Here is a 17,064-nt window from a genome sequence, read left to right on the forward strand (position 1 = left end):
TCCAGGTAGGGTTTAACCAGGGGTCACAGGTGAGGGAGCACCAGCCTCCCCAGGGACTTCATAATGTGTGAGGTCAGTGCCACTGGTCTGTAGTCATTGGAGGAGCTGGGGCATGTTCTCTTTGTACAGGAACCAGGCAGGATGTCTCCACATCACAGGAACCCTCTCCAGGCTCAGGCTCAGGTTGAAGATATGGAATACTCCGCACAACTGGCTGGCACACGCCTTGAGAACCCTAGGGTTGACACCATCAGGACCCGTGGCTTTGCCAGAGAAGTCTACTCAGCTCCTTCCTCACCTGCTCAACCTACGCCGCATCTGCGCCCGGGATGAGGTGTTCCACACTAGGGCGTCAGAGATGTCCTCATTCTTCAGGAAACGGGGCTTCCCCTCTTCCATTATAGATGAGGCTCTCACTAGGGTCTCTTCTACATCCCGCAGCTCCGCTCTTGCTCCCCCTCCTCCCATTCGTAACAAGGACAGAATCCCCCTCGTTCTCACCTTCCACCCCACCAGCCAGCAGATCCAACAAATCATCCTCCAACATTTCCGTCACCGAAAACGGGACCCCACCACTGGCCATATCTTCCCATCCCCTCCCCTCTCTGCGTTCTGCAGAGACCATTCCCTTCATAACTCCCTGTTCAACTCGTCCCTTCCTACCCAAACCACCCCATCGCCGGGCACTTTCCCCTGTAACCGCACGAGATGCAACACCTGTCCGTTTACCTCCCCCCTCAACTCCATCCAAGGACCCAAAAAGTATTTCCAGGTGAGACAGAGGTTCACCTGCACCTCCTCCAACCTCATCTATTGCATCCGCTGCTCCAGATGTCAACTTATTTACATTGGCGAAACCAAGCGCAGGCTCGGCGATCGCTTCGCTCAACACCTGCGCTCAGTCCGCGTTGGCCAAACTGGTCTCCCGGTGGCCGAGCACTTCAACTCCCCCTCCCATTCCCAGTCTGACCTTTCTGTCATGGGCCACCCCCAGTGCCATAGTGAGGCCCACCGGAAATTGGAGGAACAGCACCTCATATTTCGCCCGGGCAGCTTGCAGCCCAGTGGTATGAACATTGACTTCTCCCACTTTAGATAGTTCCTCTGTCCCTCTCTTCCTCTCCCCCTTCTCAGATCTCCATCTATCTTCCTGTCTCCACCTATTTCCTTCCTTTGTCCCGCCCCCCTGACATCAGTCTGAAGAAGGGTCTCGACCCGAAGCGTCACCCATTCCTTCTCTCCTGAGATGCTGCCCGACCTGCTGAGTTACTCCAGCATTTTGTGAATAAATGCTCAACCTTGATGGTCAGGTGCGACAAAGAAAAGGCAGAGGAAATAGATGTGTACATGGACTTCAGTAAGGCATTCGACAAGGTTCCGCATGGTAGGCTGCTCTGGAAGGTTCGATCACATGGGATCCAAGGAGAGATAGCTGAATGGATAGAAAACTGGCTCCATGGAAGGAAGCAGTGGGTGATAGTGGAAGGTTGCTTCTCGGACTGGAGGCCTGTGACTAGTGGTGTGCTTCAGGGTTCGGTGCTGGGCCCATTACTGTTTGTCATCTACATCAATGATTTGGATGAGAACATACAGGACAAGATGAGCAAGTTTGCTGATGATACAGAAGTGAGTGGATTTGCAGATGGTGAAGATGGTTATGAAAGATTGCAGCAGGATCTGGATCGATTGGCCAGGTGGGCAGAGGAACAGGTGATGGAATTTAATACAGAGAAATGTGAGGTGTTGCATTTTGGGACGTCTCACAAGGGCAGGGCCCACACAGTAAATGGTAGGCCTCTGGGTAGTGTTGTAGAGCAGAAGGATCTCAAGTCAAGTCAAGTCAAGTCAAATTTATTTGTCACATACACATACACGATGTGCAGTGAAATGAAAGTGGCAATGCCTGCGGGTTGTGCACAAAAAAGAATTACAGTTACAGCATATAAATAAAGTTAATAAGTTACTATAGTGTAGACAAAAATTTAGTCTCTGGGGTTATAAAAGTTGACAGTCCTGATGGCCGGTGGGAAGAAACTCCGTCTCATCCTCTCCGTTTTCACAGCGTGACAGCGGAGGCGTTTGCCTGATCGTAGCAGCTGGAACAGTCCGTTACTGGGGTGGCAGGGGTCCCTCATGATCTTGCTTGCTCTGGATCTGCACCTCCTGATGTATAGGTCCTGCAGGGGGACGAGTGTAGTTCCCATGGTGCGTTCAGCCGAACGCACTACTCTCTGCAGGGCCATCCTGTCCTGGGCAGAGCTGTTCCCAAACCAGACTGTAATGTTGCCGGACAGGATGCTCTCTACAGCCCCAGAAGCAATGAAGGATCCTCAGAGACACTCTGAATTTCCTCAGTTTTCTAAGGTGGTAAAGGCGTTGCTTTGCCTTACCCACCAGTGCGGCAATGTGCGTTGCCCACGTCAGATCCTCTATGATGCGGACTCCCAAGTATTTAAAACTGCTCACCCTATCCACAGTAGACCCATTTATCTCCAGTGGCATGTACGTACTTGGATGTTTAGCCCTTCTGAAGTCCACAATCAGCTCCTTCGTTTTAGTGACATTCAAGAGGAGGCTATTGTCCTGACACCAGAGTGCCAGATCAGCCACCTCCTCCCGGTAGGCCTTCTCATCGTTGTTGGAGATCCGGCCCACCACCACAGTGTCATCAGCAAACTTGATGATGGAGTTTGAGCTGAACCAGGCCACACAGTCATGTGTGTACAGGGAGTACAGTAGGGGGCTAAGGACGCAACCCTGGGGGGATCCTATGTTCAGGGTGAGGGAGCTAGATGTGTGTTCCCCCATCCTGACCACTTGGGGCCTGGCGGTGAGAAAGTCCAGGACCCAGGCACACAGAGGGGTGCTAAGCCCCAGTTCCAGCAGCTTTTCAACCAGTCTGCTGGGGACTATTGTGTTGAATGCTGAACTAAAGTCAATGAACAGCATCCTCACATAGCCCCCCTGGTTGTCCAGATGAGAGAGAGCGGTGTGTAGAACCTGGGAGACCGCATCATCCGTGGACCTGTATGTACTGGAGTTTAGAAGGATGAGAGGGGATCTTATAGAAACATAAAATTATAAAAGGACTGGACAAGCTAGATGCAGGAAACATGTTCCCAATGTTGGGCAAGTCCAGAACCAGGGGCCACAGTCTTAGAATAAAGGGGAAGCCATCTAGGATCTAGGAGTACAGGTGCATGATTCCTTGAAGGTCAAGTCGCAGGGAGTTAAGGTGGTCATAGAAACATAGAAACATAGAAAATAGGCGCAGGAGTAGGCCATTCGGCCCTTCGAGCCAGCACCGCCATTCATTGTGATCATGGCTGATCGTCCACAATCAATAACCCGTACCTGCCTTCTCCCCATATCCCTTGATTCCACTAGCCCCTAGAGCTCTATCTAACTCTCTTTTAAATCCATCCAGTGTCTTGGCCTCCACTGCCCTCTGTGGCAGAGAAATCCACAAATTCACAACTCTCTGGGTGAAAAGGTTTCTTCTCACAGTTTTAAATGGCTTCCCCTTTATTCTAAGACTGTGGCCCCTGGTTCTGGACTCGCCCAACATTGGGAACATTTTTCCTGCATCTAGCTTGTCCAGTCCTTTTATAATTTTATGTTTCTATAAGATCCCCTCTCATCCTTCTAAACTCCAGTGCATACAAGCCTAGTCTTTTCAATCTTTCCTCATATGACAGTCCCGCCAATCCAGGGATCAATCTCGTGAACCTACGCTGCACTGCCTCAATTACAAGGATGTCCTTCCTCAAATTAGGAGACCAAAGCTGTACACAATACTCCAATACAGGGCCATATACAACTGCAGAAGAACCTCTTTACTCAAGTTACAGGCTAACTTGCCTGTAATTCCCCATTTTCTCTCTCGTTCGTTTCTTGAAAAGTGGGATAACATTAGCTATCCTCCAATCCACAGGAACTGCTCCTGAATCTATTGAACATTGGAAAATGATCACCAATACGTCCACTATTTCTAGAGCCATCTCCCTGAGGACCCTGGGATGCAGACCATCAGGCCCAGGGGATTTATCATCCTTCAGTCCCATTAGTCTACCCAATACTATTTCTCACCTAATGAAAATTTCTTGGATAGAGACATGGATAGAAAATTGGTTGACAGACAGAAAGCAAAGAGTGGGGATAAATGGGTCCCTTTCGGAATGGCAGGCAGTGACCAGTGGGGTACCGCAAGGTTCGGTGCTGGGACCCCAGCTATTTACGATATACATTAATGACTTAGATGAAGGGATTAAAAGTACCATTAGCAAATTTGCAGATGATACTAAGCTGGGGGGTAGTGTGAATTGTGAGGAAGATGCAATAAGGCTGCAGGGTGACTTGGACAGGTTGTGTGAGTGGGCGGATACATGGCAGATGCAGTTTAATGTAGATAAGTGTGAGGTTATTCACTTTGGAAGTAAGAATAGAAAGGCAGATTATTATCTGAATGGTGTCAAGTTAGGAAGAGGGGATGTTCAACGAGATCTGGGTGTCCTAGTGCATCAGTCAATGAAAGGAAGCATGCAGGTACAGCAGGCAGTGAAGAAAGCCAATGGAATGTTGGCCTTCATAACAAGAGGAGTTGAGTATAGGAGCAAAGAGGTCCTTCTGCAGTTGTACAGGGCCCTAGTGAGACCGCACCTGGAGTACTGTGTGCAGTTTTGGTCTCCAAATTTGAGGAAGGATATTCTTGCTATTGAGGGCGTGCAGCGTAGGTTCACTAGGTTAATTCCCGGAATGGCGGGACTGTCGTATGTTGAAAGGCTGGAGCAATTAGGCTTGTATACACTGGAATTTAGAAGGATGAGTGGGGATCTTATTGAAACATATAAGATAATTAGGGGATTGGACGCATTAGAGGCAGGAAACATGTTCCCAATGTTGGGGGAGTCCAGAACAAGGGGCCACAGTTTAAGAATAAGGGGTAGGCCATTTAGAACAGAGATGAGGAAGAACTTTTTCAGTCAGAGAGTGGTGAAGGTGTGGAATTCTCTGCCTCAGAAGGCAGTGGAGGCCAGTTCGTTGGATGCTTTCAAGAGAGAGCTGGATAGAGCTCTTAAGGATAGCGGAGTGAGGGGGTATGGGGAGAAGGCAGGAACGGGGTACTGATTGAGAGTGATCAGCCATGATCACATTGAATGGCGGTGCTGGCTCGAAGGGCTCCTGCACCTATTGTCTATTGTTCCTCTACCCCCCTAGATCCTCTGTCCTCCAGTACATCTGGGAGATTGTTTGTGTCTTCCTTAGTGAAGACAGATCCGAAGTACCTGTTCAACTCTTCTGCCATTTCCTTGTTACCCATAATAATTTCACCCATGTCTGCATCCAACGGACCCACATTTGACTTTGCTACTCTTTTACTCTTAACATATATAAAGAAGCCTTTATTGTCCTTCGTTATATTTTTGCCATGGTTGCCTCCTACTCCCCTTAGAATCTTTCTTCCATTTTGGAATGAAATGATCCTGCGTCTTCCATATAATGCCCAGAAATTCCTGCCATTGCTGTTCCACCGTCAATCCTACTAGGATCCCTTTCCAGTCTACCTTGGCCAGCTCCTCTCTCATCCCTTCATAGTCGACTTTATTCAACTGCAACACTGACACTTCCGATTTAACCTTCTCCTTCTCAAATTGCAGATTAAAACTAATCATATTATGATCACTACCTCCAAGCGAGTTCTTTTTTTTAATCAAATCTGGTTTATTGGACAACACTAAATCCAGAATTGCCTTTTCTCTGGTCGGCTCCATTACAAGCTGCTCTAAGAATCCATCTCGGAGGCACTCTACAAACTCTCTTTCTTGGGGTCCAGAACCAACCTGATTTTCCCAGTCTACCTGCATATTGAAATCCCCCATCACCACAGTGGCATTACCTGTCTTATATGCCAGTTTTAACTCCTGCTGCATCTTACACCCAACATCCGGGCTACTATTTGGCAGTCTGTAGATAACACCAATTAGTGTCTTCTTGCCTTTACAATTCCTCAACTGAACTCACAGTGACTCTACCTCATCAGTCCTCCCTTGCAAGGGACTGAATTTCATCCCTCACCAGCAGAGCTACCCCACCCCCTCTGCCCACCTGCCTGTCCTTTCTATAGGATGTATAACCCTGAATATTAAGTTCCCAGGCCCGATCCTCCTGCAGCCACGTCTCTGTAATCCCCACAATGTCATATCTACCAACCTTTAACTGAGCCTCAAGCTCAACTACTTTACTTCTTATACTTCACACATTCATATACAATACTTTTAGTTCCTTACTCATCTCATCCTTCACATCGATCCCCATTACACTTGGCCATACTCTCCTATCCCTTTGTGAGCTTTCTTTCCCGTTAATTCTGAGATCATTAACTATCCCTTTACTCTCTTTCCCATTAACTCCATCCTTGACTATCCCATTTGACACCCCCCCCATTTAGTTTAAAACCACCCGTGTAACAGTGTCAAACCTGCCCGCCAGAATGCTGGTCCTCCACCCCCCCCTGCACCAGTTCCTCAACCACACATTCAGGACCTGTATCTCCCTGTTCCTGCTCTCGCCAGCACGAGGAACTGGAAGCAAACCGGAGATAACCATACTGGAGGTCCTGCTTTTCAGCATTTTTCCGAGCTCTCTAAAGTCACGCTGCAGAATATTCATCCCCTTCTTTCCAACATCGTTTGTGCCAACATGCACTACCACTTCCAGCTGTTCACCTTCGCCCTTGAGGATTTTCTGCACTCTGTCCGTGACATCCTGGATCCTGGCACCAGGGAGGCAGCACACCATCCTCGAATCCAGTCTGTTGCCGCAGAAACCCCTGTCCGAGCCTCTCACAATGGAGTCTCCTACTACCACAGCGTTGCCTGATGTCGGCCTCTGGTTTTGGTTCAATAGCACTTTTTGCTTCGCAGGCCAGTCTGCCACTCAGTGTGGCAATATCTTCTTCCCCGACAGCTTCCAAGTGGGTGAACCTGTTCTCAAGAGGCACATCGCCCGGGGACCTTTACACTCCAAGTTTCAATCCCTTTCTCACCGTCATCCACCTTTTCTCTTCCAGTACCTTCGGTGTAACAATCTCACTGTACGACTTGTCCAGGAATTACTCAGTTTCTCAGACAAACCTGAGCTCATCCACTTGCTTCTCCAGTTCCCCAACACGGTCTTTCAGGAGCTGTACCTGGATACACTTCTCACACTTGTAACAGCCAGAGGCACCAGCAGTGCCCCTGACCTCCCACATCCTGCAAGCATCACACGGAATCAGCGTGCGTGACATTTCCTTCTTGCGTGTCACCCTCTCCAGCGTTTGGTGTGGCGTCCTCCCTCCGCCTCCTCCCCGAAGACTAGCAGCCATAGACTCAAACTTTACTCAAAGGGTACATAGACTCACAGCCAAAGACTGACACTTTACTCACAGGGCACATAGACTTGCAGCCAAAGACTGACACTTTACTCACAGGGCACATAGACTCACAGCCAAAGACTCACACTTTACTCACAGGGCACATAGACTGTGGGCCAAAGACTCACACTTTACTCACAGGGCACATAGCCTCTGGGCCAAAGACTCACACTTTACTCACAGGGCACATAGACTCACAGCCAAAGACTCACACTTTACTCACAGGGTACATAGACTCGCAGCCATAGACTCACACTTTACTCACAGGGCACATAGACTCACGGCCAAAGAGTATACAAATGAATGACAAATTGTTGATGCTGTGTGTCATTTTATTCCCTGTTTGTAATGCTGCTGCTGACTTTCCTGTCTCTCCATTTGCAAAGAAATCTTCATGCAAGCAATTCGGAACAGCACAATCCCAAAGGATAACAGATCAAAGTTATCCACTGCCAAAAACAGCCTGGACATTGGCTGGGAGACCGTGGCAGGGAAAGAGAATTTTGGTAAGTCCAAGCTTGGCGTCAACCCTATTCATGGCTTTTTGCCATCCCATGATAAGCTAAAATACTACTTTTGATGTAGTTTCCTTTGTTCGACAGGCTCTTTGTTTTCTCCAAATGCATGGGGAGAAATTCCAGACAATGGGAAAGAGAGTGCACAATATAAATGCTTCATTACACATCAATAATATCCTGATATTATGGAGCATCTTTTGTGATGGAGAAGGACAGGTTTAGGAGATTTCGGAAACAAACCCTTTTACCCAGGTCCTTTTACCCAGGGGACATAGGTTTAAGGTGAGAAGGGGATGATTCTACAGGAACCTGCGGAGCACCCTTTTCACAAAGAGGAGTGGTGAGTCTATGGAATGAAGTGCCAGAGAAGGTACTTGAGGCAAGTAGATTAACAACATTTAACGGAGACTTGGACAGGTACCTGGATAGAACAAGTTGAGAGGGATATGGACCAAGTGTGGGCAAATGGGACTATCTTAGATCAGGCTTCTTGTTCAGTATGGGAAGATGGACCAAAGGGCTTGTGTCCGTACTATATGACTCTATGAAATGGTTAATATGGGAATAGATCAGATTGGAGACAATCTGGATGTTGTCGGAAGAAACTGCAGAAGCTGGTTTAAACCAAAGATAGACACAAAATGCTGGAGTAACTCAGCAGGACAGGCAGCATCTCTGGATAGAAAGAATAGGTGACATTTTGGGTTGAGAGCCTTCTTCAGACTGAATCAGGGGAGAGGGAGATACAAAGATAAGGAAATGTAAAATGTGAAAAGGAGACAAAGGTGGTGGAGATCAAGGACAATGTAGAATAGATCATTGTTAGCTAGGAGAAGGTAACAACAAAGCAAACAGAGATCAAATGTACACAAGGGCAATCAGACTAGTCGGAGAACTGGGAAAGGGGGAGATATGGAGAGGGAGGGAAGGCAAAGGGTACTTGAAGTTAGAGAAGTTAAAATCCATATCACTGGGGTGTAATCTGCCCAAGCGAAATATGAGTTTTTGTTCCTCTCATTTGCACTGGACCTCATTCTGACAATGGAGGAGGCCCAGGACAGAAAGGTCAGTGATGGAATGGGAGCGGGAGTTAAAGTGTTTAAGAACCGGGAGATCAGGTAGGTTTAGGAGGACTGAGCGGAGATGTTCAGCGAAACGATCACCGATTCTGTTCTTGGTCTCGTCGATATATAGGAGTCCACACCTGGAACAGCGGATGCAGTAGATGAGGTTGGAGGAGGTACAAGTGAACCTCTGCCTCACCTGAAAAGACTGTTAGGGTCCTTGGACGGACTCGAGGGGGGAGATATAGGGACAGGTGTTGCTTCTCCTGCAGGGCAAGTTACCTGGGGAGGGGATGGTTTGGGTGGGAAGGGACAATTTAACCAGGGAGTTGCGGAGGGAATGGTGCCTGGGGAGAGCAGAAAGTGGTGGAGATGGGAAGATGTGGCTAGTGGTGGGATCACGTTGGAGGTGGTGAAAATGCTGGAGGATTATGTGCTGTATATGTGATGGGTGATGGGGTGAAAAGTGAGGACTAGAGGGGCTCTGTCCCTGGTGTGACTGGGAGGGGGGGAGCAAGAGCGGAGCTGCGGGATATGGAGGAGACCCTAGTGAGGGCCTCATCAATGATTGAAGAGAGGAAGCCCCATTCCCTAAAGAATGAGGACATCTCAGATCTCTTGGTATGGAACACCTCATCTTGGGCACAGATGCGGCGTAGATGGAGGAATTGGGAGTAGGGGATAGAATCTCTACAGGAAGCTCTAGGCTTGTATTCACTGGAGTTTAGATGGGGATCTTATAGAAACATATAAAATTATAAAATGACTAGACAAGCTAGATGCAGGAAAAATGTTCCCATTGTTGGGCGAGTCCAGAACCAGGGGCCACAGTCTTAAAATAAAGGGGAGGCCATTTAAAACTAAGGTGAGAAGAAACTTTTTCACCCAGAGAGTTGTGAATTTGTGCATTTCTCTGCCACAGAGGGCAATGGAAGCCAAATCACTGGATGGATTTAAGAGAGTTAGATAGAGCTCTAGGGGCTAGTGAAATCAAGGGATATGGGGAGAAGGCAGGCACGGGTTACTGATTGTGGACGATCAGCCATGATCACAATGAATGGCAGTGCTGGCTCGTAGGGTCGAATGGCCTCCTCCTGCACCTATTTTCTATGAAACAGGGTGAGAAGAAGTGTAGTCTAGATAGCTGTGGGAGTCAGTGGGTTTATAATAAATGTTAGTCAATAGTCTATCTCCTGTGATGGAATCGGTGAGATCAAGACACGGTAGGGAAATGTCAGAGATGGTCCAAGTAAATTTGAGTGCAGAATGGAAATTAGTAGTAAAGTTACTGAAGTCATGGGTGCAGGAGTGGGAGAGTGCAGTATTTGTGCAGGAGGTAGCATCGATGTAGTCATCAATGTAGCCTAGGGGATAGGACCAGTGTACGCCTGGAACAAGATGGTTCAACGTTCCAACAGAGGCAGGCATAGCTGGAGCCCAGGCTACGCCTTGGATTTGGAGGAAGTGGAAGGAGTTGAAGGAGAAGTTATTAAGAGTAAGGACCAGCTCTGCCAGGCGAAGGAGAGTGTTGAGGGAAATTGATGTTCTACATGTAAAAAAAAGACTTTAATATAAATAACAAAAAAAATTCCAGCAAGGAGGATGTTTGATATTACAAAAATAGAGGCAGTAATAATGCCACAAATACAGCTTTCTGCATTGCTAGATTTAGAACAGACCATCAGAAGTTGTCTTTACTGAGCACATAAATCCCCATGCTGTTACTTGGTTTGATGTTGAGAGCTTGAGTTGGTCAGTCCTATTTTGACCACTGTGTCTCCCCGACAGTAACTATATTCTATGTTTGGCCTCCCTGTTGACAGAAATCAAATCCATTTCAATCTCAAATATCCAAACCTGATTGATTGATTGATTGAAACAGGTCCTTCAGCACACCAAGTTCACACTAACCATTGGTTTATCCATTCACATTAGTTTTATGTTATCCAACTTTTGCATCCACTCCCTACACACCGGGGGCGATGTAAGAAGATCAATTAACATAGAACATAGAACAGCACAACACAAGAGAGGCCCCTTGGCCCACAATCTCTGTGCTGAACATAATGCCAAGACATTTATCTGTCTGCACATAATTCATATCCCTCCATTCCCTGCATATCCATGTGCCTAGCCAAAAGTCTCTTAAATGCCATCGTGGTATCTGCCTCCACCACCACCACCCTCAGCAGTAAACTACAAGCTAGAAACCTACAAACTTGCATATCTTTGGGAAGCAAGAGCACCCAGAGAAAACCCACACACTCACAGGGAGAACGGACAAACTCCACACAGACAGCAGCCGGAGTCAGGATCGAACCCGGGTCTCTGGCGCTGTGAGGCAGCAACTTGACCAGCTGCACCACCGTACTGTACATCAGTATTATTTTCAAAATAAGAGATCATCCAGTCAGGGCAGGAATGAGAAGAAATTTCTTCAGGCGGTAGGCTAGAACCGGGACCACAGTTTAAGAATAAGGGATAGGTCATTTAGAACTCAGATGAGGAAAAACCTTTTCACATAGAGAGTTGTGAACTTGTGGAATTCTTTGCCTCAGAAGGCAGTGGAGGCCGATTGACTTGATGCATTCAAAAGAGAGTTAGATAGAGCTCTTAGGGCAAGGTGAATCAAGAGGTATGGGGAGAAGGCAGGAATGGGTTACTGATCGTGGATGATCAGCCATGATCATATTGAATGGCGGCGCTGGCTCGAAGGGCCGAATGGCCTCCTCCTGCACCTATTGTCTATGTCTATGTATCAATGTATCTAAGTCACCAGCCTCAGAAGTTCCTGTCTAAGAAGGCTGTGACTGGTCAGGTCCAGAGGGATGTTGCTGCTAGATTGTGTCTCTGAATCGTGAACAAATCGACATGAAGGATAAACCTTGTCCCCCACCTTATTTACCTGTCCACAACAGCATTGGTACAAGTGACCTACACGGTCCTTGTGGGCCGAAAAGGCCTGTTTCCGGCTGTATATATGATATGATATGATATGATATCAACTGCCCGGCACAGTGGCGCAGTGATAGAGTGGTTGCCTTGCAGTGCCAGAGACCTGTGTTCAATCCTGACAATGCGTGCTGTTTGTACAGATTGAGTACGTTCTCCCTGTGACCACGTGGGTTTTCTCTGGGTACGCTGGTTTCCTCCCACATTCCAAAGACGTGTAGGTTTGTAGGATAATTGGCTTCTGTGAATTGTCCCTAGTGTGTAGGATTGAACTAGCGTACCACTGATCGTGGGTCAGCATGAACTCGGTGGGCCGTAGGGCCTGTTTCCACTCTGTATCACTAAACTAAGCTAAACTAAACCAACTTTTGTGAAGCATTGGTAATTTCTATATAATAGAGAGTCAGGGCCCATCTGGCAGCTCCAAGTTGTGCAACATGAGGCACGGTGGGACTTCAATGGCATAGACATTCACCAGCACCATCTGTAACCATATGGCCCATACACCCTCACTTGATTAATTCTCTCCAACCAAGGAGTCAACGTTGGCTCAGGCAGGGCAACTGCACCTGATCTACCCAGGAATGAGGTGCTAGACTAATGAAACTGCAAAGTTATACCATGCTGAAGACCGGGTCAAGTAGTCTCATAGTGGATCTTTCTGGAGATCAACATCCCTACCACACCGAGTGTGCTCATGATGCTCATGAATTGAATGCTGAAGGCAACGCTGAAGCTTTGCACCAGACCCAGTTAGAAGAAACCAGTGACTGATGTATCTTAGTTCCTCCTGAGATCTCCAGTCTCTCAGAAGCTGATCTTCAACCAATTCAGTTCACTTGAGCTGATAAGGAAACGGCTGTAAGCATTGGACACAGTGAAGTTTGGATGATCAGATAACATCCTTGCTGTAGTATTAAAGAGCTGCTCTCTGAAACAAGCTGTGCCTATAGTGAACCAGTTCCAGTGCAGGTCTAGTATTGGTATCTACCCTACAGTGGGGTGAATTGCCCAGGTGATGTCCATTCACAGACAAATGAATGCAGTTACTTGTTGCGTGATCATCATCAAAGTGATGCGTGGAGACATAGGCAGTGCTTTCATCAATCACCCACGAGCTGATTCATCATCAGAGTGATGCGAGGAGACATAGACAGTGCTTTCATCAATCACCCACGAGCTGATTCCCACTTTGGGATTCACAAACCCAAGTATGGACCAAAGAGGCCTCTAGCGAGTGGCCCTGGCAACAAAGCAGTATTTGATGGTGTGTGGCGTTAAGCAGCATCTGGTAAACCAGGTCAGTGTGCATCAAAGGGAAAACACTCCAATGGATGGAGTCAAATCTCGCTCGTGGGGAGGTAGCTTTGGTCATTGGAGGTCAATAACCCCACCCCAGGGTCATCACTGCAGGAGTGGCTCATGGCAGTATCCTCAGCACAACCATCTCAGCTGCTTCCATTAGGAGGTCAGAGGTTGAAATGTTTGTTGCTGGATGTATAATGTTCCATTCCTGTGACAACTCCTCAGCAAATGAAGTGTCCCGTGGCTGCAGGCAGCAAGGTGGAGACAACATTCAGTGTCACATGACACTCCACAAATGCCAGGTCATGGCTGTCTCCAGTCACACCGCACGGCTGGACATCTTCTGCCATCTGCATCAGCTCTGGACACCACAAAGCCTTTTCACCATCTACATGGGATGTCAGGAATGTGGACAAATACATGGCCAACATCTCTCAAGAGTTCAGCACCATCCACAATGAAGCAATCCCCTTGATTAGTATCCCACCTATCATACTGAACACTTACTTTCTCCATCATTGGTGCCAAGTGACTTTGAGTATCATTCATCAGTTACTCACCCAGGCTGCTCCAACCCCATGGCATTTACCACCAAGAAGCACAAGAGTTTCCAGCACATGGGAACATGACAACTTCTGTCCCTGTCTAAATTACACCCCCTCCTGGCTTGGGAATAACCGTCAGTGAATTAAGCAATGCTTCATCACTGGGTCTAAGTCTGAGAACTTCTCCCCACTGCAGTCATGTGGGCAGTAAAATGGTGCAGCTGGTAGAACTACTGCGTCACCACGCCAGAGACCCGGGTTTGATCTTGTCCTTGGGTGCTGTCTGTGTGGAGTTTGCACATTCTCCACAGAGGTTTGCTCCGGGTGCTCTAGTTTCCACCCACATCCCAAAGACGAGCTGGTTTGTAGGTTCATTGGACTGTAAATTGACCCGAATGGATGTAATGGATGTGCAAATGGGATAATATAGACCTAGTTGAACATGTGATCGATGGTTGGAGAGGACTTGATGGGCCACAGGACCTGTTTCCATGCGGTATCTTTCAATCAATTTGATCAAACACTATGGAAGCAGCTTCAACAGGGCTGCATAGTTTACGATATTGCCACCACCACCATGAACCAACAGGGATGGTCTCATAGAAGCATAGAAAATAGGTGCAGGAGGAGGCCATTCGGCCCTTCGAGCCAGCACTGCCATTCATTGTGATCATGCCTGATCGTCCCCAATCAATAACCCGTGCCTGCCTTCTCCCCATATCCCTTGATTCCACTAGCCCCTAGAGCTCTATCTAACTCTCTCTTAAATCCGTCCAGTGATTTGGCTTCCACTGCCCTCTGTGGCAGAGAATTCCGCAAATTCACAATTCTGGGTGGAAAAGTTTTTTCTCACCTCAGTTTTAAATGGCCTCCTCTTTATTCTAAGACTGTGCCCCTGGTTCTGGACTCGCCCAACATTGGGAACATTTTTCCTGCATCTAGCTTGTCCAGTCCTTTTATAATTTTATATGTTTCTATAATATCCCCTCTCATCCTTCTAAACTCCAGTGAATACAAGCCTAGTCTTTTCAATCTTTCCTCATATGTCAGTCCCGCCATCCCAGGGACCAATCTCATGAACCTACGCTGCACTGCCTCAATTACAAGGATGTCCTTCCTCAAATTAGGAGACTTAAACTGTACACAATACTCCAGATGTGGTCTTACCAGGGCCCTATACAACTGCAGAAGAACCTCTTTACTCCTATACTGAAATCCTCTTGTTATGAAGGCCAACATTCCATTAGCTTTCTTCACTGCCTGCTGTACCTGCACGCCAACTTTCAGTGACTGGTGTACAAGGACACCCAGGTCTCGCTGCACCTCCCCCTTACCTAACCTAACTCCAAAGAGATAATGATCTGCCTCCTTGTTTCTGCCGCCAAAGTGGATAACCACATTTATCTATATTATACTGCATCTGCCACTCATCTGCCCACTCACTCAACCTGTCCAGGTCACCCTGCAACCTTCTAGCATCCTCTTCACAGTTTACACTGCCACCCAGCATTGTGTCATCCGCAAACTTGCTAGTGTTGCTTCTAATTCCCTCTTCCAAACCATTAATATATATGGTAAACAGTTGTGGCCCCAACACCGAGCCTTGTGGCACTCTACTCGCCATTGCCTGCCATTCTGAAAAGGACCCGTTTACTCCTACTCTTTGCTTCCTGTCTGCCAACCAATTTTCTATCCATGTCAACACCCTATCCCCAATACCATGTGTTCTAATTTTAGTCACCAATCTCCTGTGCAGGACCTTATCAAAGGCTTTCTGAAAGTCTAGTTTCACTACATCCACTGGCTCTCCTTCATCCATTTTACTTGTCACGTCCTCAAAAAATTCCAGATGATTAGTCAAGCATGATTTCCCTTTGATAAATCCATGCTGACGTGGACTTATCCTTTTACTGCTATCCAAATGCACTGTTATTACCTCTTTAATAATTGACTCCAGCATCTTTCCCACCACCGAAGTCAGGCTAACTGGTCTGTAATTCCCCGTTTTCTCTCTCGCTCCTTTCTTGAAAAGTGGGATAACATTAGCTATCCTCCAATCTACAGGAACTGATCCCGAATCTATTGAACATTGGAAAATGATCACCAATGCATCCACTATTTCTAGAGCCACCTCCCTGAGGATCCTGGGATGCAGACCATCAGGCCCAGGGGATTTATCATCCTTCAGTCCCATTAGTCTACCCAATACTATTTCTCGCCCAATGAAAATTTCTTTCAGTTCCTCTACCCCCCTAGATCCTCTGTCCTCCAGTACATCTGGGAGATTGTTTGTGTCTTCCTTAGTGAAGACAGATCCGAAGTACCTGTTGAACTCTTCTGCCATTTCCTTGTTATCCATAATAATTTCACCCGTGTCTGCCTTCAAGGGACCCACATTTGACTTTGCTACTCTTTTTCTCTAAACATATCTAAAGAAGCTTTTACTGTCCTTCTTTATATTCTTGGCCAGCTTCCCCTCGTACTTCATCTTTTCAGCCCGTATTGCCCGTTTTGTTACCTTAGATGTTTAGATTTAGATTTAGAGATACAGCGCGGAAACAGGCCCTTCGGCCCAACAAGTCCGTGCGGACCAGCTATCCCCACACATTAACACTATCCTACACACACTAGGGACAATTTGTTTTTACATTTGCCCAGTCAATTAACCTACAAACCTGTACATCTTTGGAGTGTGGGAGGAAACCGAAGATCTCGGAGAAAACCCACGCAGGTCACGGGGAGAACGTACAAACTCCGTACAGACGGCGCCCGTAGTTGGGATCGAACCTGAGTCTCCGGCGCTGCATTCGCTGTAAGGCAGCAACTCTACCGCTGCGCCACCTTCTGTTGTCCTATGAAAGTTTCCCAATCCTCTGGCTTCCGGCTATTCTTTGCTGTGTTATACATCTTTTCTTTTAGTTTTATTCCATCCCTAACTTCCCTTGTCAGCCACGGTTGCCTCCTACTCCCCTTACAATCTTTCTTCCTTTTTGGAATGAAATGATCCTGCGTCTTCCGGATTATGCCCAGAAATTCCTGCCATTGCTGTTCCACCGTCAATCCTGCTAGGATCCCTTTCCAGTCTACCTTGGCCAGCTCCTCTCTCATGCCTTCATAGTCCCCTTTGTTCAACTGCAACACTGACACTTCCGATTTAACCTTCTCCTTCTCAAATTGCAGATTAAAACTAATCATATTATGATCACTACCTCCAAGCGGTTCCTTTACCTCGAGTTCTCTTATCAAATCTGGTTCATTGGACAACA

The 17,064-nt window shown here is 47.3% G+C and overlaps 1 protein-coding gene across 1 annotated transcript in view; it reads left to right on the forward strand.

Annotated features, from left to right (window-relative positions):
• Positions 1–17,064, forward strand: part of LOC144610662 (adhesion G protein-coupled receptor E3-like) — a gene marked incomplete at its 5' end in the record, with an annotated part of 92,805 nt that overhangs the window by 45,227 nt on the left and 30,514 nt on the right. Inside the window, one exon of the mRNA XM_078429531.1 lies at positions 7,801–7,920. Coding sequence (XP_078285657.1) covers positions 7,801–7,920 — 120 coding nt within the window. The remainder of the gene's footprint in view (positions 1–7,800; positions 7,921–17,064) is intronic.

The sequence above is a fragment of the Rhinoraja longicauda genome, chromosome 37 (assembly GCF_053455715.1).
Source record: "Rhinoraja longicauda isolate Sanriku21f chromosome 37, sRhiLon1.1, whole genome shotgun sequence".
NCBI lineage: Eukaryota > Metazoa > Chordata > Chondrichthyes > Rajiformes > Arhynchobatidae > Rhinoraja > Rhinoraja longicauda.